We start from the raw sequence: 21,637 nt of genomic DNA on the forward strand, positions 1-21,637 counted from the left end.
TCTTCACTAAGAGAACTGTTATTTATTAGACACTGGGTACCCAAAGTGGAAACATGCTCCCTATCAAAGGAAAAGTGAATCTATAAGACAATGACTTTTTAATTATAAGGCCAGGAGAGGTACATGTGTCTTTGGTGGGGGGAGGGGGCGGTTCAAGTCAGGGTTTCTCTGTGTAGCCTTGGCTATCCTGGACTCCCTTTGTAGAACTCACAGGGATCGGCCTGCCTCTGCCTCCCAAGTGCTGGGATTAAAGGTGTGCACCGCCACGCCTGACAGTTCATGTGTCTTAAAATGGGACAAGGTTATATCAGGATTCCATTAGTGTTTCTACATAAAGAATATGTTGAATCTTTATTTATGGTGTCTGATATAAATATAAATATGCCCATATCTTATATATGAATATGTATATAAGACTGCCCCCCTTTTCTCTCAGCATTTTATGACTTTAATTGTAAATGACTTATATCTTCCTCTTTGGAAGCCACAAATTAGCGTAGCTATATGAAGCAAGAGGGGCTCTGATATGACAAGGAATTATTTCAAAATCATAAAATGCCAACAATTTATTTCATAATTAGCATCCCTAAGGAGAAAAAAATCACATGGAAAACACATATATAATTCATTATTGCATATCACATTTTCCAAGTAATTGGCTTAAGGAGGCTTGAATTTTGCATTGCAAAATAATGCAGGGGTGTTTAGGGAATAATAAGGAGGGGATCTCATTTTGGTGAGGAAATTCTTCTGCATGTAATTACTCTTTACAAAACAGAACACTTCTGTAAAGCAGTCTCAGCTGGCTGGTACAGAAGTCTGGCTATAGTGGATAATGGTGGAACTTTTCTTCATAGATGCTCTGAGATTGTCTGAACCTTGTTAAGAGAAACAATAATTTCAGGCAATTGCATGTCCTGGATCCCGCCCCCCCTTCCTATGTTCCTATGATGAAGGGCTTTTGTTATGGGTATGCTAAACTAATTACAAAAATAAAGCCCAATTTCAAACAGTACTGGCACTGGCCTTGTGCATTGCCATGCTGGTGCTTTATTATGGAATCACACACCAAGCCTTCTTGTCCTTGTTGTGGTAGGTTTAACACTTCATGGAGATACAACCTATGTGTTGTTACAGTACGCATTTAAAATGCACGATCAATGGTTTCTGGTAAATGTACACAGTTCTATTTTTTAATGTTTCTGCTTCCCCTATAAAATCCCTGTGCCCCTTTGCCATCAGTTCAGGTTTCAGGCCCAGACAATCATTGGATTAATTTGGTATGTGTGCAGATTTCCATGTTTAAGATATTGCTACAAATGTAATGTGGCAATGCACATTTTTAAACCATTTACCTTCCTCATTTAGTGATATGTTTTCAAGGCTTATACATTATGGCATGTACCAGGCCTTCATTCCTCTCTATCTGAGTAGTCTCCCAAGGTATTAATAATATAGGTTGTTCTGCGATCACTCACACAGGAACCTTTGTATGGATGCATGCTTTTTACATCCCTCTTACATACATACTTAGGATTAGCACCAGAACAAGAATTAGATTTGGTGTATAACTATAAACTTCTTCCAAGCAAGGATGAGCAGTCCCAATTTTTGGTTCAACCACTGCTACCTGTGTCACCTAAGACATGTAAATTATTACCTATATACTTATGCCTCATATTTTTATTGAGTAAAATGGTGTTATGTGACAGACTTTTCCTGAAGAGACCCAACACACGTCTCTTTGCTGCAAATAAGGAGTCCATGACAGACCAATGTATGGATACAACGAAGTCCACTTTGGTGAACCAGTGAGTCTTACTGAGGTTACTTACAGGAATATGGATGAGAGGTTACTTACAGGAGCAGATTTGACTCAAAAACAGTTGCATCACCAAAGCCCACCCCAGCATCGGTGATAGTTCACAAAAGCTGCAAATCTGGGGCACACTGCACAGCCTGTAGATAGCCTAAGAGGTTAGAGAGTAGCCATTCCAGGTGGCTGGGTTGGTTACGTCTCTTTTAGACAGGTTGGCTTGGTTTTGTTTCTTGTAGCCAATTCTCTTTTTTAAGGCTACTTGCTTCATCTCTGCCTCTTTCAGGCAGTAGGACTAGTCTGAGAGTCTTCTTTGTAGCTTGGCTCATCTAAGAGTAACTCTCAGCAGTTTTTACTATTCAGGACCCACCTTCCTCAAGAGTAAATAGAGAATCTAGTTAGTTTTATGGACTTCCTGAGGGTGTTTGGAGTTGTTGACTTCAGTCATAATGAGCTTCCCTGAAGTATTTTGCCTCCCTTTAGAACACCCAGTTGTTTTGCCTCCCTGTAAACATCCTGTCTGAAGAAATTTTCCTCCAAAATGGAAAGTTAATCTTCTGGGAAACCGTTACAACAAATGGAAATGCTCACAAAAACAGACCTTGAGTTTACCAAGGATGAAATGGGTAAATAGTGATGAAATATTTTTACTGGCAATTGAAAATGAAGCATTTGGGGATTTGTTTGTTTTTGTTTCTTTGAGACAGGGTTTCTCTGTGTAGCCTTGGCTCCTTAGCTGTCCCCCAAATTTCTTTGTAGACCCGGCTAGTCTTGAACTAACAGCGATCTGCCTTCCTCTGCCTCTCTTGAGTGCTGGGGTTACAGGCATGTGTGACCAAGCCCAGCTCAATTGAAGTATTTGTTAATTAAATAATTTGCATTTGCAATTTATAGGCTGTTAGAGCTGGAGCATGCCTTTCAGAGATCTGAGTTTCCATGCGGAATGAACATGTTAAACCTGTGAGACACGAAAGGTGTCATCGCAAAGGCTACATTTGTCTCCTCCTGTCCCTTACATTTAGCCCAGAGCAGTTTGTGGTTTGTCCCATGACTTTTGCAGCTGCTTTGGATGACAGAATCACAGTGGAAACTTGAGAGGGAACAGCAGGTTAAAGTGGGTGATGGGAAAGTTTTAGGCTGTGTACTCATCATTGCTCCGGTCCTCATTCATGGTGCTGACTTCCTTGCCCCTCTCCCTGCCAACTGCAATGTTGGCCAGTGACCTGGACCCTACAGTCAGGTAGTGTTGGCTTCTTCTCTCACTTCTTTCCTAAGTCACCAACTATAAGAAGTCAAAGAAAGGGGATTGGCAGGTTGTGTCTTGATTACCACCATTGTAAGCTGGATCTCTGTACTCTGGGGCCTGGTGTTTGATATTCATTTACCTTGCTTGATACCTCTGAATGTGCCTGCCATGTCCTTGGTGCCTAGGCTGGCTATTGGTGGAATACTCCCTCTATGTCTCCCAATTTCTTATTCATCACGCTGTACCCATTGTTCTTTTTCTTTTCATGGAGGCATTCAAGCCCTAAAAAACTGTTTATGTAGTTCTTTGAAAAAGACCCCAAATCAACATGGCTATAGCTGGCCCCACCTATTAAACATGTTTGTGTTAGCTTCAATTCCCCATTGAGAGGGTGTAGCAGTATCCCCAAACATTATAGGACCCCTATTTACTGCTTGGCTTTTGCTTCTTCAGCAGCCTATACTCCATGTAAGTTATCTGAGGGGAATTTGTAATATCAAACTCTTATTGGATAGAAAGTTTGGGGTTGGTAAGAAGTGGTATTTCCAGCTGGGCATGGTGGTGCACACCTTTAATCCCAGCACTTGGGAGGCAGAGGCAGGCGGATCACTGTGAGTTCAAGACCAGCCTGGTTTACAAAGTGAGTCCAGGATAGTCAAGGCTACACAGAGAAACCCTATCTGGGGAAAAAAAAGATTTGAAATTTGGGCTGCTAACAAAATCTCAAGGGACCTATGAGAGATGATAACATGTTTGATCTCTTTTCAACAGCAGGTATTTTAGAATCCATTGAGCTGCTTTAGCTGCCATGAGCCATACCTTTCTTGGGATTCCCCCAAACTCACTCCTCTTACTTGGCACTGGGTAAACAATCTAGCATACTTCTCAAAAGAAGCTGTTTTCTTTTCTTTTCTTTTTTTTAAAAATTTATTTAGTATGTATACAGTGCTCTGCCTCCATGTACACCTGCAGACCAGAAGAGGGCACCAGATCTCATTATAGATGGTTGTGAGCCATCATGTAGTTGCTGGGAATTGAACTCAGAACCTCTGGAAAAGCAGACAGTGCTCTTAACCATCAATGAGCCATCTCTCCAGCCCCAGGAAGCTGTTTTCAATAGCCACCCCACATCTATTTTTCTTCCTCTTGAAAGTCTTTGAGCCTCTTCATTTGGATGAGAGGCTCCTGAGTAAGGGGCCCAAATTGTATACTGAGGAGTCTGAAGCTCCCTTAGAAAATATGTTATGTTCCTGTGGTCCCTGTCCCATGCTTTGCTGTAGTATCTATATCATAGCTTGGTTCCTCTGTCAAAGAATCACCCAATGCCATAGTCTTTGCTGAGAATGTAGCAATCTTCTTTGAAAACTACCAAAAGCTTCCAGTGGAATATATCCCAAGGGGGCTTAAATCAGCACCTGTGGGTCTTTTGGACACTGTGTTGTGACTTCTATACCACCACCTGGGGGCTGGGACAAGTGAGCACCTCCTAGAAGAAAGCTAGTGAGACTGTGAGGCCCCAAAGAGAGCCAGGCGCAGGACAAGGCAGTTTTCCAATATTCGTGCATGGTTCAAGTGTATCACAATGCCATCTTGACTGGTTTTCTCCAGAGTCTAGCCTTTGATAGAACTGACACCCACATGTACACACATACCACTGGGAATGATCCTTTATCTGAAGTACCTGTGTAGTTCTATGTCTCTGTCAGCTGTTCTTGTGAACAGATGCTTACCTGCGAATATAGTAGTAAATCAAATGGAGTGCCGAGGTTTCTACCATTGTTCTCCATCTTACTGGTATGTGAGAATGAGGGAATACTGTGTCTTTGAAGCCCTTTGTGAGCCATTCTTTTTTTTTTAGGTTTATTTATTATTATGTATACAGTGCTCTGTCTGCATGTATACCTGCAGGCCAGAAGAGGACATCAGATCACATTATAGATGGCTGTGAGCCACCATGTGGTTGCTGGGAATTGAACTCAGGACCTCTGGAAGAGCAGCCAGTGCTCTTAACTTCTGAGCCATCTCTCCAGCCCCAAGCCATTTTTTTTTCAGGCAGCTTTTTCTCCAGCAGTACTTCTTGATTTGCTATATAATTCAGTGATTTTTTTTTGTATAATTTAGTGATGTCAAGTTCTGAAATCAGAGACAGAAGACCTTGGTTCCAACTTCAGCAACCCCTTTAGTTTCTCTGAACCTCAGTTCCCTCCTGTGTAAATGTGGAATAGCAGTATATTGCACCTACTTTGCCCAATTTTACAGAATTGTGAAAGTCATATGCATAGTACTACATGAAAATTATAAGGACAATTGTAGACAGTGCTGTGTGTCCTGTAGTCCTGTAGTCCTGATGCCGTCTTTTGGTGTGCAGGTATACATACAGGTACAACACTGTATATGTAATAAATAAATCTTATTTTTAACTATTTTGGGCCATCAGATACTGACCAGAAGTTAGATTTGGGGACCAATATAGTTGAGTATGGATTGGATATAGTGACTCACTTCCAGTGAATCAAAAAGTTAAAAGTGATGGTGGCAACAAAGTTTCTACTTCTTCTCTCAGATGATTCTCATTGGAAGAAACCATGCCTGAACAGTCCTCTGGAAGATGCCATGTGATGAGAAACTGAAGTTAGGAAGCTTCTTATTCATCCCAGTCTGAATGAAGGAGCTTCAAAGTAGACCTAGCCACTTTAACCTAACATTTAAATCATGTAGCTCCAATCCACACCTGGACTGCAGTCTCAATGGAGACTGCATGCCTGCCAGCTCAGGTGGCTATTTCTGGGTCCCCACCCTTAGATCTTGTGTAAGATCATAAAGACCTTTTTTGGTTAAGGGTGGAGCCAAGAGCCTTGTGTATTCTAGAGAAACATCTACTACTGAGCTACATCCCATATACCAATACATTGTTTTAAGCTGCTAAATTTGGGAGTAATTTATTACATAGCTATAAATAATATGGATGTCCTTACTGAGTCATAACCTTTATTTAGAACAGTTGATATTCACTATGGTCTCATATAAAGAAAATTCTGCATTTAGCTCAAGAAGATTAAATAAGTATGTTTCAATTATGAAAAGTCGCCGGGCGTGGTGGCGCACGCCTTTAATGCCCACACTCGGGAGGCAGAGGCAGGCAGATCTCTGTGAGTTCAAGGCCAGCCTGATTTATAAACCGAGTCCAGAACAGCCAAGGCTACACAGAGAAAAACCCTGTCTCAAAAAACAAAAAGTCAATTATGAAAAGTTTATACTAAGGTAGACAATTATTTGTTCAGAGTCAGTTAGCCATTACTGTTTGGTTTAGTGCAATTTTTGAGTTCTGTATAGTGTAAATTTATCCTCATGTTCTTTCTACAAATTATTTTACTTTTGAGATTATAATAACACCATTCCCCCTTCCTTTACCTCCCTCCAAGTCCTCCTATATACCCCTCCCCTTGTTGTCGTTCTTTCTTTCTTTCTGTTTTGTTTTTCGTGATGGGGTTTCTCTGTGTTATCCTTGGCTGTCCAGGCCTGGAACTCACAGCAATCCCCCTGCCTCTGCCTCCCTTGTTGTCTTTCAAATTCATGGTTTCTTTTTCATTAATTATTGTTGTGTGCATATATATGTACATATTCCTAAATATAACCTGCTCAGTCTGTATAATGTTACTTGTACGTATGTTTTCCTCTTTTAAAAATACCTTTGTACATAAAGAGTGAAATTATATCTTTGCAGGAAAATAGATGCAACTATAGATTATCATATACAAAAAATAAGTCAGAATCAGACAGAAGTATATGTTTACATTTCTGGATCCTTATCCTATATAGATTCATAAGTCATATCTAAATATTACTCAAAAGCAGATGACAGACTATCTGGGGAAATAAATAGAATAGGAAAAGGAGGTAGAAGAAGGGTGTGAATATGCTCAAAGTATATGAAATAATCGTATGATTGCATCTTTATGAAATCAGTCGCTATGCACAATGAATATAATATCAATAAGCTATATACCTCTTAAGTATGTGAGGTGTGATCCAGGCAAGTAAATATAAATCACCCCAGTTGTTTTCCCAGAACATTTTCTGAGTACTGAAACTGAAAAGGCAGAAAGGAGACCGAGACATCAGAAGACCTTCATAAGAGTGGGAGTGCACAGATGGGAAGGTGGGATCAGAACTTCGAGGAGAGAATATATGTATCTAGGCTGGTGCAAGTACCTCTGTGGAGCAAGAAGCTGGTTCTGGAAGTGTAGAGTGAAAAAAAAAGGAAAGAAAACCTGGCTATTAGAGTCAGCTGAGGGTCCACATCAAAGCCTGCTCACAGGAACAACAAGCATACAGGGAAGAGTAAGTCCACCTCCACCCTTCCAAGGTGTCTCTAGTGCCTTCTAGTTGCAGAACCTTGCAGGAAGCTGCAGGAGAGGAGGAATGAGGGTACCAGCCCCAGCATCACAGAGCAGAACAAGATGAGAGCTTAATAAATATTATACTGGGTGGTGCACACCTATAATCTCAGCACTTTGGGAAGCAGAGACAGGTGGATCTCTGTGAGTTTGAGGCCAGCCTGATCTACAGTGTCCAGGACAGCTAAGGCTACACAGAGAACCCCTGTCTCAAAAAAACCTAATTAATTAATTAGTTAATTAAACAGTACACTGTTAAACCTTTCTGTACTTAGAAGAAGCACCCCCTGCCAACACCACTCCCAGTGTTGGTCACAGCAACAACAGCCTGTAAGGGATATTGTAAAACCAGAAGTTTCCTTCCTGAGGCACTAGGATTTCCTCACAGGGCAGGTTCACGAGATGAACATCCATCTTGCCCAACTTTGCAACTGACTGAAGAGTTTCCCTCTTCATTTTGGCTCTAGGAGCCTAAAAGCTTTTATTTGTATCCCACTGACATGTTCGTCTTTACCAATACTGACTGAAATATAACTTCAAAGTGGTTGAAGATAACTTAAAATAATTTAAAATTTCTTTTTGTTCTCACTAACCATGTTTCAACAACGTAATAGTCATATGTAGCTGATGGATACCATGTCAGACTGCACAGAATAGAGTTCCCTTATTGCAAAACATTCTATTGGTCACAACTGTCCTAGAGTTTTAAAAATGTTCATAGGAAGCTAGGTGTGGTGGCTTACACTTAATAGAAGCTAGGAAGGCCAAAGAAGAAGAATCAGCATGAGTTTAACATCAACTTGTACAGTATAGTGAGTTCCATGTTAATCTGGGCTATTTAGTGAGATCCAGACTGGCCTAAGCTACACAGTAAATAAGGCATTGTCTCCATTAAGTAATTGATATTTTATAGGAAAGGATAATGGTAACATGTCATTGGTTTTTCAAGAAAAGAATGTAGGCCGGGCATGGTGGTGCACGCCTTTAATCCCAGCACTTGGGAGGCAGTGGCAGGCAGATCTCTGTGAGTTCGAGGCCAGCCTGGTCTACAGAGTGAGTTCTAGGACAGCCAGGGATACAACAGAGAAACCCTGTCTCCAACAGGTCAGAAACTTCCTTTTGTTATTATATGGTCTTGAGACAGACCCTTCCATTGCTCTGGATATGAGTATGCTAGTCACGCCTTGGCTAAGGTCATCTCTGAGTTTGCTGTTTTATTCTAAGCCTCTTTACCAGTCCATAGTGTCTCCTGATGTCATATTCTTTTCTTTTCTCATGCCAGATTTAAGAAAAACAAAAGATTTTCCTCCCCAAACCCTTTATTGGCCTCTGCAACCTCCCCCTTACCCCATGTTTTTCCCTTCAATAATCCTTTCACATTCCTGTTACCTTATCCAGTTACCACTTTGCCTGTGGCAACCTCTGGTGGCTCATGACCCACAGTCCAAACTCAGTTTTCAGAAAAGTGTCACCTTGCTCCAGATCAACCAGGGCTGTACCCTGGACTCCATACATGAGTTTTGCTCAAGCTCTTCCCTTTGCCTTGATTTCTTCCTTCCCTTTTGTCTTCCTCCTTGATAGTTATAGCAAAAACTTATCAGCAGCTGCCCTTTTGGATGATGTTGGTCATGCTTTACTCAGGCTGCTCCCAATTCATGGTTGATTCTGGCAAAGGTAGAACTCATCCAGATTACAGATATTTTGGCCAGGAGCTCCCTGGTGACTCTTCCAGCAGTGCCTTTTGCAATACCTCTTACCTGATTCTTGCCCATCCCTCTTCCTGGGGGATTAAACCTGCATTGCAGGCTGGTAGCACTCTTGCTCCCGCCCCCCCCCCCCCACAAACACACTCCCTCAGTATATCTGCTCTTGTCCTGGTATCTGTCAGGAAAAAAATGATGCATTGCTAATTTCCCCAATTCAGACAAACTCTAATCAAGTGTTTATTCATCTACATGTGCCTCTTTGTAGATGTTGGGATTCAGACCCTGGACAAGCTGCTGAAGTGCCTGTTTAACATACCAAAGCACACCAGGCCTCTAGGTTCTCTCAGCATATCCCTGCTCTCTACACTGAACATTCCAGCCCCCTCCCCCAGAGCCTCTTAACTATATGATCCAGACATTTTGGTTCGCCCCTTCCTGCCCCCTCTCTCTCTCTCTCTCTCTCTCTCTCTCTCTCTCTCTCTCTCTCTCTCTCTCTCTCTCTCTCTCTCTCTCTCTCGCTCTCTCTCGCTCTCTCTCGCTCTCTCTCGCTCTCTCTCGCTCTCTCGCTCTCTGTATACATACTTTCTTTCTCTTCCCTCTCTTCTCCTCTCTCCATATGTGCACTTTCTCTCTCTGCCCGCCCCCGCCCTGCTTTTCTGTCTTCCAACCTTCAGTTTGCATGGTGACTTCCCTGAACTACTCCTGTGAGATCAGTGAATGCCCCTGAGAGCTATCCCCGATAAACCTGGCTTTATATACTTTACTTTAACTTGAATTGGATAGTTTTATTTCTGGAGAGTACCTATCAGTAGGTACCTCTTTTATAGTACTGCATTTTGGTTGCAAGACTAGCCTTCTATGGCTGAGCGGAGCCATCTCTCCATCTCTATAACACTGCATTTTACTATCACTGTTCCCACCACCACCATTGTGCCCTCTTCTCTACTATGTTAATGTTATGCTCAGACTGCTAGATCCCCAAAGACCACCAGGAGTCCAAAGCCATATACAAAATCTCTCGATCCTCACCTAAGCAGCGGATCAGTAGACCACCTCCAAACTGCTGGTTTGCAGGGTTTTTATGGTTAGACAAAGAACAGGAGTTTCCAGTTTGGCGCTTACAGGATTGGTTGACAGTTTAACAAATTTGGGTTGGCACTAGGGGATTGGTCTAGCCTGACCACAAAATGCTTAACATCTGGGCACCATAGGTGCTTTCTTTCTGTCTCCTGATTGGCTCAGGCCTAGAGTTGTTTTTTTCTGGAACAGTTTGTATATTTTACAGTAACTGGAGTGACTTTGAGGGCAGGCCTAAGATGAAGTCTATCAACAACATGGAGTCATAGTGGCTGGGATTCTACATCAACTTTTTCTGATTAGTTTATTTCTCCCATTCCATTTTCCTTGTATTTGGCATTCATTACCATGTGTATTAGGTTCTGCTTGAGAGGCTAAATAATCCTCAGTATGAATCATGTTAAAGGAAAGCATATTGCATGACACTGGTCAAAAAAATGACGCAACCAAATGGTTTACCAAGACGTTGCATCTGTCATTGCTGAAGCAGCTAAAATCCACATACTTATATGCACATTGCCCACTTACATTTTAAGCTATATGATGCCCCCTAAGTCTTTGTTCATTTGTTTTTTACATAGGGACTCTGCAGTACATGGCACCTGAGATTATTGATCAAGGACCTCGAGGGTATGGTGCTCCAGCTGATATCTGGTCCTTGGGCTGCACCATTATTGAGATGGCAACCAGCAGGCCTCCATTCCATGAGTTTGGTGAGCCACAAGTCGCCATGTTTAAGGTAAAATATAGTTGTTCATTTAGGTGCTTTGGATGTTGGGACAGAACACCCCAAATGTGAAGCACAGGATTCTGTCACTGAAGTTGGGCCCTGGCAGAAGGTTCTCACAGCCCATCTGCCTCAATCAGCTTCCCAGGGTCTTCTGACCTTTCAGTCCCAAAAGAGGCCTGAATGTAAGGGCTGCAAAACAGAAACAGCTTCCCCTCAGCACATCAGTGTCTCTAATGGATCCATTTGCACCACTGAAGACCATATCTGCAGCTTCCATCACAGGTCCTAGAATCTAGGGCAGCTGGTGCTAAGGAAAACATTCTAAGTGTGTGCTTTCTTGTCTGTTGAACTCTCACGATGCTCAAGAAGCACAACTGACAGCCATGAACTGAATTCATCACAGGGCAAAAGTAACTTTATGGGTCCTCTTCCTGTCTCCTGCTTTTGCTGAGTTAATAAGCTGTACAAACTCTTTGGAAATGTATTGACTTTTTTGGAGTGAAGTCAGTTTTTACTTCCTTGAAAACACCTTTAGGGCTGGGCATGGTGGCGCACGCCTTTACTCCCAGCACTTGGGAGGCAGAGGCAGGTGGATCGCTGTGAGTTCGAGGCCAGCCTGGTCTACAAAGTGAGTCCATGATAGCCAGGGTTACACAGAGAAACTCTGTCTCAAAAAACCAAAAGAAAAAAGAAAAGAGAAGAAAACACCTTTAGTGATATAGTTAGGCCGGGCATAGTAGCACATTCCTGTAATTCCAGAACTTGGGAGGATGATTAAGAGTTCAAAGCCATCCTCAGCTACAGACTAAGTTTGAGGTCAGCCTAGGGCACGAGACTCTTTCTTACACTCACTCGCAGCATGCACTTGCAAGAATGAACCCACTTTGTCATTTTCTTTTCATTTTTAAGATTGATTTATTTATTATATATACAGTGTTCTGACTGCATGTAACACCTGCACACCAGAAGAGGTCAGCAGATCTCATTATAGCTGTTTGCAAGCCACCATGTGGTTGCCAGGAATTTGAACTCAGGACCTTTGGAAGAGCAGGCAGTGTTCTTAACCTCTGAGCCATCTCTCCAGCCTCCCCCCTCCTCACTTTGCCATTTTCGTTTTAAAAGCCAGAGAGGAGCTGCCTCTTCCCACTTTAGATTCAGGCCCTGATTTTTTAATTTTTGTGTATTCTGGTGCTGGTGGGCACTGCCAAAACTCTTCCCCATTGCTTGGGTATGGGGTGCTACAAATAATGCCCTGCATTTCAAAGCCTGGTGATTGGATTCTATCCAGCATCTAATATTCTCATAAGTCTTAGGCCATTCATTTGTTCAAGCTATGTGGAGTGGTGTCCCAAGAATAAGACATATGTCACTTGGTCAAGGGCTTTGTGAATAAACAATCAGAAGGCTCTGCAGTTTCAGAGCTCACAATGTAGAGGAAGGGAGTCAAAACCAGCCTCCAGGACAGCCGAGGAGTGGTATGTGAGGTGGATATGAAAGACAGAGTGGCATCTACCTTTGGGTTGCACAGTGGACTTGGGAAAGGCACAGGCAGGCAATGGAGGTTAGGGTGACTGCTCCTAAAAGGGCAAGAGAGCAGCATCTAATGAGAATAGTTATGGAGGAAGTAGTTTTACAAGAGTTTTCACAGAAGATCCCTATGCCATGATGGGACATGACATCTGGGAACTGCCTCTTGCCCCACTGTAGGTCACAGGGACCTTCCTTAGCAGGGCAGTGGATTAGCTGACAGGAAGAACTTAAGCTAAGTTGTCTTGCAAGTCCTAACAGAAAAGCATTTATCCCTCCCGCAGCCACCACCTTAGTTGGTGGATGAGTAAGGTGAAAATGTGCTTATCAGTAAAGTGGCAACCTCAGGCTGTCCTTGCTTATGGCCTAGAGCTGGAGGCTAAAAACCTGGGCTGTGGAGTAAAATAAAGATAGAGATAGTGTGTCTCTTAGAGTCTTTATCTGGGAAGATAGTACCAGTCTTTGAAACCTTTAAATATTCTTAGCTGGAGGCTTTCCTGCCTTGAAACTACCATCTTCCAGAGCAGCAATTCCCATCCTGTGAGTCCCTGTCCCCACAGGCATCCCATATCAGATATCCTGCATACCAGATATTTACATTATTATTCATAACAGTAGCAAAATTACAGTTATTAAGTAGCGACAAAAATAATATTATGGCTGGGGGTCACCACAACATGAGGAACAGTAATAAACGGTTTCAGCATTAGGAAGGTTGTAAACCGTTGCTCTAGAAGCATAAAACAAAGTTGTTCCTCACACTTCTGAGTTGGCTATTGGTCTTTGGGTGTTCCTCCCTGGGTTGTTTACTAATAGGTGCATCCAACTGGTGACCTTGCTGGGGCAGGATCCTCTGACTGGGCTCTCCTGCATGGCTAAGGGCATTGCAGGGAGGGATCAGCCACTCTTCCCACATGGCTATCTATCCTGGCTCCCTTCTCAGAGGTATCCAGGGTCCAAGAGCAGTGTCTAACAGGTTTTTTTAGGTCTGGGTCCTGAAAGGCCTCACAGTATTGCTTCCGCAACAATTTCTTGGTATACGTCACAAGAAACTAGCTAAGACGTCAAGGAAGGGGAAATAGACTTCATCTGCAATGGGAGAAGCAGAAACATCATGTAGCAGAGGGACATCTACATAAACGTCACCAAGCTTTTATCCTGAGATGGCAGCTTCTATTGAAAGTGCATGCACCTGAGGTCACCCAAGGCTGACGTTGTTAACTGTCCCTTCAATGCAGGTGGGGATGTTTAAGATCCACCCTGAAATTCCAGAAGCCCTTTCAGCTGAAGCCAGAGCCTTCATCTTATCATGCTTTGAGCCTGACCCACACAAACGGGTCACTGCTGCTGATCTACTCCAAGAAGGGTTCTTAAGGCAGGTGAACAAAGGCAAGAAGAGCCGAATTGCTTTCAAGCCATCAGGTAAGGCCTACCTGGGCAGGTGGGGAACACCCTGAGCTTCTCTCATGCTCAGACAAAGAAGTGTCCTGTGCTGGGCCCATTTATGTGAAGAACAACCGGCATAATCCTGGAGGTTTGAAGAGTATGCAAACCCAGCCAGTGGTCTATCTATTTCCTGACAAAGGAAATCCTCATGAATCACAATGCCCTTCCCATACTTAAAGTACTTCTTTGAGGAATGTGAAGAGGAGGAAGGCAAGAGGTCCCTGTCTGGGATTTCCCACATGTAGAGCCTGGTGCTTCATTTTTGAAGTCTGGCCTGTCATCTGTGTTGAAACATACCTTGCTAACAGTGAACATTGGGGAAGTGTGCCTGTGGTTGCTGTCCCGCAGGCTACAAAAGCCTACATGACACTTTTGCAATTTGTCCTCTTTTCCTTGAGTGGATGGGTCAGAGGCTATGGCAGTGTGGCTCACCAAGTTGCTTCAGAGAGCCTAGTCTTGTTGTAAGCCCAAACCTACATTTTTACTAAAATCCTTTAGAGATTGTACCCATGTCTTGGGGCCTGACCACTCTCTGGCTGTTTCCCCACAGAGGGTGTCCGGAGTGGCACTGGTGCTCTGGCCCTGCCCTCATCAAGTGAGCTTATGGGCAGCAGCAGCAGCGAGCATGGCTCTATTTCCCCAGACTCGGATGCCCAGACTGATGCATTCTTTGAGAAGGTCCAGGTGCCCAAGCATCAGCTCAGCCACCTTCTCAGGTACTATTAGTGCCCTTTGTCCCTCTGTGGTGGTCCTCTAAAGGGTGCTGGTTGTTCCTCAATAGAATACCTGCTGGGACACTAAAAAAAAAAAAAGAATACCTGCTGGGTAACAGAAAGTGTGTGTGTGTGTGTGTGTGTGTGTGTGTGTGTGTGTGTGTGTGTTGCAGAGGGGCAGGATGAGGAGGGCCAAGGAGGTACTTACTCACCCAGTGTTCCTTTTCTGTTCTTTCTAGTCTCTAGTTGTCCCTATTCTTCCTCCAACCTTCTCCCCACTTCCCCTTTCTTGTCTCCTCTTCCCCTCACCCACTCTACCTCCTCCTTCCCTTACCCTCCCTTTTGGCCCCTTATCTCCTTGTCTCCTTGTTTCTCTCTCCCAAGATATCATGGAAAGAGTCTAGAAGGGGAGAGGGGATACCATACATCTTGCCCACCAGCCTTCTTCCACAAGATCCTCTTCTGGAGTCTCTCACCAGGGCAGAACATGCTACCCTTCCTAGACACACAGGAATTGTTGAATGTGTTTGTCCACAGTGTCCCAGATGAAAGCCCAGCCTTAGACGACAGAAGCACAGCCTTAGACGACAGAAGCACAGTCATATCCCCAGAGGAGCGGGACCCTGGTCTCTTCCTGCTGCGCAAGGACAGTGAGCGCAGAGCCATCCTTTACAGAATCCTATGGGAGGAACAGAACCAAGTGGCTTCCAACTTGCAGGAGTGTGTGGTACAGGTATAGGCCAAGTAAAGGCATCTGATAATCATATCCACTCTGCCTAGCCCAGTTCTTCAACAGGTATAAACAATGACAACATGGTGTTCTGTACCCTGGCACAGTCTCATAGTTGTAATGATTACTATACTTATTTCCTGACACCATTCCCTTTCCTGACAAAATAAAACAAAGAAAAATGTTCCTGAAAGGTAAATTCTCAGCCTACTACAGTGCTTCCTGGCATTGGTGGGCTAGTGCTGCCCTCTGGTGGAAAACAAGCCAGGTAGCAGCTAAAAGCCCTGGGATGCTTAGAGCTCCCTTCACCTCCCCATCACTCCTTGTAAGATAGTCTAAAGCAAATGTTCTTGTTGTGTGCTGGAGCATCTTCTGGGTATATTCTAAGGAGTGCAATAGCTGGATCTTGAGGAAACCTTATTCCCAGTTTTCTGAGATAGTGCCAGATAGATTTCCAAAGTGGCTGTACTAGTTTGTATTCCCACCAGCAATGAAGGAGTGTTCCTCTCTCTCTACATCCTCACTAGCAGGTGGTGTCGCTTGAATTTTTGATCTTATCCATTCTGATGGGTGTAAGATGGAATCTCAGAGTTGTTTTGATTTGCATTTCCCTGGTGACTAAGGAGGTTGAACATTTCTTTAAGTGTTTTTTAGCCATTTGATATTCCTCTGTTGAGAGTTCTCTGTTTAGTTCTGAGCCCCATTTCTCAATTGGGTTATTTGGTTTGGTAGTGTTTAATTTCTTGAGTTCTTTATATATTTTGGATATTAGACCTTTGTCAGATGTAGGGTTGGTGAAGATCTTTTCCCAGTATGTAGGCTGTCACTTTGTTCTCTTGACAGTGTCTCCTACCTTACAGAAGCTTCTCAGCCTCATGAGGTCCCATTTATTAATTGCTGACCTTAAGGCCTGGGCTGTTGGTGTTCTTTTCAGGAAGTTGTCTCCTATGCCAATGAGTTCCAGGCTCTTCCTCACTTTTTCTTCTAACTGATTTAGTGTCTCTGGAACATTTGCTCTACCATGTTCATAGCAGCCTTGCTCATAATAGTCAGAACATGGAAATAGCCTAAGTGTCCCTCAGTAGAAGAATGGATAAAGAAACTGTGGTACATTTACACTATGGAATACTACTCAGCTATTAAAAACAAGGAATTCCCGAAATTTGTGGACAAATGGATTGAGCTAGAAATGATCATAATGAGTGAGTTAACCCAGAAGCAGAAAGACTCAAATGGTATATACTCACTTATATCTGGACAGTAGCCCAAGGGGCATGTCCCATGAAAGTCTTCACTTACCAGGAAAGAGGGACAGAGGGGAGGACATCCTATTGGGACTCTAGGTGAGAGAAGCATGGGAGGATGGGGAAATAGAAGGATCCAGGGGGTCCTAGAAACCTACAGGAAGAACATTATGATGGGCAGATCTGCTCAAACTATGGCACCAGCCAAGGACAATATGTGCAGTAAACTTCTAACCCATACTCAGATCTAGCCAATGGACAGGACATTCTTCACAATTGAGTGGAGAGTGGGGTCTGACTTTCACAGGAACTCTGGTGCCCCATATTTGACCACATCCCCTGGATGGGGAGACCTGGTGGCACTCAGAGGAAGGATAGCAGGCTACCAAGAAGAGACTTGATACCCTATGAGCATATACAGGGGGAGGAGGTCCCCCTCAGTCAGTTATAGGGGAGGGCAGTAGCGGGAAAGCGGGAGGGAGGGAGGAATGGGAGGATACAAGGGATGGGCTAAGAATTGAGATGTAATATGAATAAATTAATGAAATATATTAAGAAAAAGATATTCTAAAGCAATGGTTCTCAACCTATAGGTCGCAACCCCATTGGGGTTATATATCACTTATCTTGTAGAACACATATTTACATTATGATTCATAACAGTAGCAAAATTACTATTATGAAATAGCAACAAAAATAATCTTAAAGCTTGGAGAAGTCACTACAACATGAGGACTATATTTTTTTTAAAGATTTATTTATTATTACATACACAGTGCTCTGCCTGCATGTACACCTGCAGGCCAGAAGAGGGCACCAGATCTCATTATAGATCGTTGTGAGCCACCATGTAGTTGATGGGAATTGAACTCAGGACCTCTGGAAGAGCAGTCAGTGCTCTTAACCGCTGAGCCATCTCTCCAGCCCCCAACATAAGGACTATATTAAAGGGTTACAGCATTAAGAGGGCCGAGAACCACTATGCTAAAGCTACACTCAGAAGAAAACAGCCACTGAAGGGAGAATGGTTATGCAAGAAAACAAAGTTTTAACTAGATCACCGTAGTAGCAAAGTGATGTCTCTCCTCTTATCATGAATGGGAAGGTACTTTTGACATTGCCCTGCTATAAACATTACCTTCCAAGGCCCCTGGAGAATTGTCAAATAGGAAAGCAGAACCCTTCCCAGCTTACTTAGTGCTGAGGTTTTAAGTCTACTCACCTGCCAGAGGATCCTAAGACTGACAGGAAGGATATAGATGGCTTCAAAAAGCCGGGCGTGGTGGCGCACACCTTTAATCCTAGCACTTGGGAGGCAGAGGCAGGTGGATCGATGTGAGTTCGAGGCCAGCCTGGTCTACAAAGTGAGTCCAGGACAGCAAAGGCCACACAGAGAGACCCTGTCTCAAAAACCAAAAAAATAAAAAATGAATAAATAAATAGATGGCTTCAAAAGGAGACCCTTACTTAGGACCTCCCACAATTCCATTAGCAAACAGAGTATCTACTTTCCCACGATGCATTTGGAAATTTTTACCTCCTCTCTGATTCATTCAAATGAAGACTTGTATATATGTATATATGTATGTATGTATGTCATTGACAGAGTTCAGAAGAGTTGCTTCTCTCAGTTGGTCACATCAAACAGATCATTGGAATCCTAAGGGACTTCATCCGCTCCCCAGAGCACAGGGTGATGGCGGCCACAATATCAAAACTAAAGGTGGACCTGGACTTTGACAGCTCATCCATTAACCAGATTCACCTGATCCTCTTTGGATTCCAGGATGCTGTAAGTGCGCTTTTGGGCCCTGGAGAACATGATAGCCAAACCACACTTAACTCACCCTGTTCTTCTGCTGCACCCATTCCTTCTTACCTGTTTACAAACCAAATCCCAAATCTCAGCAGCTCTTTGTAAACAATAAGCACATCATAAAAAAAAGCACCATTTTGTGAAGTGGGTCAATTACATTTGACCACAGAACATCTATAAGATATGGGGAGATGCCAGCACAGTGGGTATGCTTTAGTGCCTACCCAGACATGTGTTCCTCCAATACCAAAGCCAGGTCTGGTTTGTCTTGTCACACATGCTCCCAATACAGTCTGTGGTGATGTCATAGGTGCTCAATAAATGCTCCTTGTATAACCAAGCAGCCCAATGACATTGATCTCACTGTGATATTCATCAGTTAGTATCCATTGTGGCTTAAGGTCCACCTAGAGGAAGATTCATTCAGAAGAAAGACTCAGGCAGAAATCAGGACAACACAGCAATTCATCTCAGAGGAAATAGAAACGAATCACAATTATTAAGTCTGTTTCTTAAAAGTTCAACATAATAGACATAGGGACTTTATTTATTTTTTTTTAGGTCAATAGAATTCTGAGAAACCATTTAATTAGGCCCCACTGGATGTTTGCAATGGACAACATCATTCGAAGAGCTGTGCAGGCTGCAGTTACCATTCTCATCCCAGGTAAGTGGCCCTCTTGCACTTAAGAATAGGTTCAGGCTGTTGGGCTGGAGAGATGGCTCAGTGGTTAAGAGCGCCACCTGCTCTTTCAGAGGTCCTGAGTTCAATTCCCAGCAACCACATGGTGGCTCACAACCATCTATAATGTGATCTGATGCCCTCATCTGCAGATAAAGTACTCATATACAATGAATAAATTAATTTTAAAAAAAGAATAGGTTCAGGATGTCAAAAAGATGAGTAGTATCCTCAGTGTCCAATGGCTGTTGGCTTTTTGTTTCCATTTTGGCTTTGTACTAACCTAGAGTTAAGTAAATGCTGCCACAGATCTTCCTGGGACTAAAAGTCTGTGATAATTATCTCATGGTACCATTTACATACCTCCTGGGCATAACGAAGGTGACTGTGTACCAGATTATCCTTTTGATCTTAGCAGGGAGTCAGTATTTGAAGGCAGGTGTCCTCTAGTGCTCAGGCAGCTTCAGTGTGCATGCTCGCTCATGCTTATCAGATGGTTGACAATTACATGGCTGTTTCTGCTTAGAATCACCCTACATTGGCTATGGAGCTTGTTGTATGTGTGTACATGCCTGTGCATGTTCTATTCTGGTGAACAAGCTCTGGCTCTTAGGTATTCTGAAGCACATGCTGTACCTCTGAGCTATGTGTCCCCAGCCCAATCTGAGGCCTCCTTTGGGAAAAAAAAATTTTTTTTTCGAGACAGGGTTTCTCTGTGTAACAGCCCTGACTGTGCCCGGCCTAAAACTCAAAAGAGATCCACCTGCCTCTGCCTCCTGAGTGCTGAGATTTAAGGCGTGTGCCACCATGCCCAGCTGACCCTTTGGAAATGTTAACACAAGCTTAATGCTCTGGTGTCGATGGCGGGCTTTTAGAGTTACTGCCCCTTCCTCTCTTCACACTGGGCCCTTGCTGGTCACTTCTGCCTGCTCTCCCAAATGCTCCCCAGAACCAAGCAGAGTGGCCTGGTTTAGATCCTTCACTGTCAGTTTCTTGTATAAACTGGGAAGGACCATATTTACACTGGAGAGCCCATTCAAATCTCTCTAACCAGTAGTCCCCTCATAGAGCAAGCACTGCCCTGAATTGCCTTGTTAAGTGCTATTTTGTTCCTTGGTCTGTGTTTTCATAGAGCTCCAAGCCCACTTTGAGCCTGCCTCTGAGACTGAAGAAGTAGACAAGGATGCAGAAGTGGAAGACTATCCCCAAGTAGACCTACTGGGCCGAGAAGTACATGCAATACCCAGAGGCGCCAGACCTGGCTCAGCGCCTATCCAGGAGGGCCAGCCCCACCAGCAAGACCCAAGTCTCCAACTGAGCAAGCTCAGGGAAGAAACCAACAGGTCAGGATCTCACACACCCTGTACAAGGCCCTCTGGTCACTACTCAGAACTTTATCGAGGTCTCAGGAGGGGGTGGGGAATGCTTATTCACCAGTGAACTGGGGCAAGGGTACACTGTACAGTTTTAACAGAGGAGGTAAACAAGTCTTTCTGTCAATACCAGGAGTCAGTACTGTCATGGATCACACACGAATCTCCTCTGTCAAAAGCCGCAACATCTGAGTTTGTCTTCATGATGGAGCCTCTGGCATTACATGTGGCCCAGCAGTGGACAGCTGCAGTCTGCCCGACAGAAGCAGTTGGGGGAAGGGGGACAGTATAGCACTTTGTAGACAGTGCTGTGTGTCCTGTAGTCCTGTCCGTAAACCTTCCTGGAAGGTCACTTGTTAGGATCCCTAGGCAGGCATTTAGTAGATTGCCTTTTCCAACCTCGTTAGTGAATATAACTCTCCTTTGGTCTGGAGATTCTAATTGTCAACAGAATTTTAAAAATTCATCATCCACAGCTACAATAAAGTAGCTAGTACTTACTGCAGAGGCCAGTTTTGCTTGTGGCAGTACTGTCTGAATGGGGAGAGTAGGTACTGGGCTCATGTTCTGGATGGAAAAATGTATATAAAAACCCTCAGGGGACTCAGAAGTTTGGTGTGATATACTTCTTAAGGCCTGAAATGTGAATGATAGTGATTCCAAGACTCAGTAAAACTTACACCATTTCTTCAAAACGTCTTTGCAGAAAGATTTGTAATCATCCAACTTGATGTTAATGTGACTAGCTAATAAGTAACACAGCCTGCCTGTCATGGCCTGGCATAACCATGGGAATCATTCCCATTAACCAGAGGCTCAAGCTACTTAGTGAAGGCAGGCAGGGCAGAGGTGGAAGGGTTTTTGACTTGTTGAGTGCTAATACTTTCTGCTTGGTCTTGCTGGGGTAAAAGCATCTACCTCTCCCACTTCATTTTGTTACCAAATGATCCCAAAACAGTGTTTTCATCCATTTATATATTATGGCCGTGCCTTCTCAGGGCAACATCAATAATGAGCTTCTGTAATTTAAAGCTTAGTCCTTTGTTCACCAATACAGATAAACCAATTAAAAGAGCATGCCATGCATGTGGTTAAAATTAATCTTGTTTATTAGATACATACATGAGCAAACAA

At 43.5% G+C, this 21,637-nt stretch overlaps 1 protein-coding gene across 2 annotated transcripts in view; it reads left to right on the plus strand.

Annotated features, from left to right (window-relative positions):
- The window catches only part of MAP3K15 (mitogen-activated protein kinase kinase kinase 15), a 126,991-nt gene that overhangs the window by 102,617 nt on the left and 2,737 nt on the right, over positions 1-21,637 (plus strand). For both annotated transcript variants that reach the window (XM_084788541.1, XM_084788540.1), the window contains exons 19-25: positions 10,824-10,981; positions 13,738-13,921; positions 14,496-14,661; positions 15,196-15,391; positions 18,239-18,424; positions 19,010-19,115; positions 20,263-20,473. In XM_084788541.1, coding sequence (XP_084644667.1) covers positions 10,824-10,981; positions 13,738-13,921; positions 14,496-14,661; positions 15,196-15,391; positions 18,239-18,424; positions 19,010-19,115; positions 20,263-20,473 — 1,207 coding nt within the window. The remainder of the gene's footprint in view (positions 1-10,823; positions 10,982-13,737; positions 13,922-14,495; positions 14,662-15,195; positions 15,392-18,238; positions 18,425-19,009; positions 19,116-20,262; positions 20,474-21,637) is intronic.

This window comes from Acomys minous (genome assembly GCF_964271855.1).
Source record: "Acomys minous genome assembly, chromosome: 7".
NCBI lineage: Eukaryota > Metazoa > Chordata > Mammalia > Rodentia > Muridae > Acomys > Acomys minous.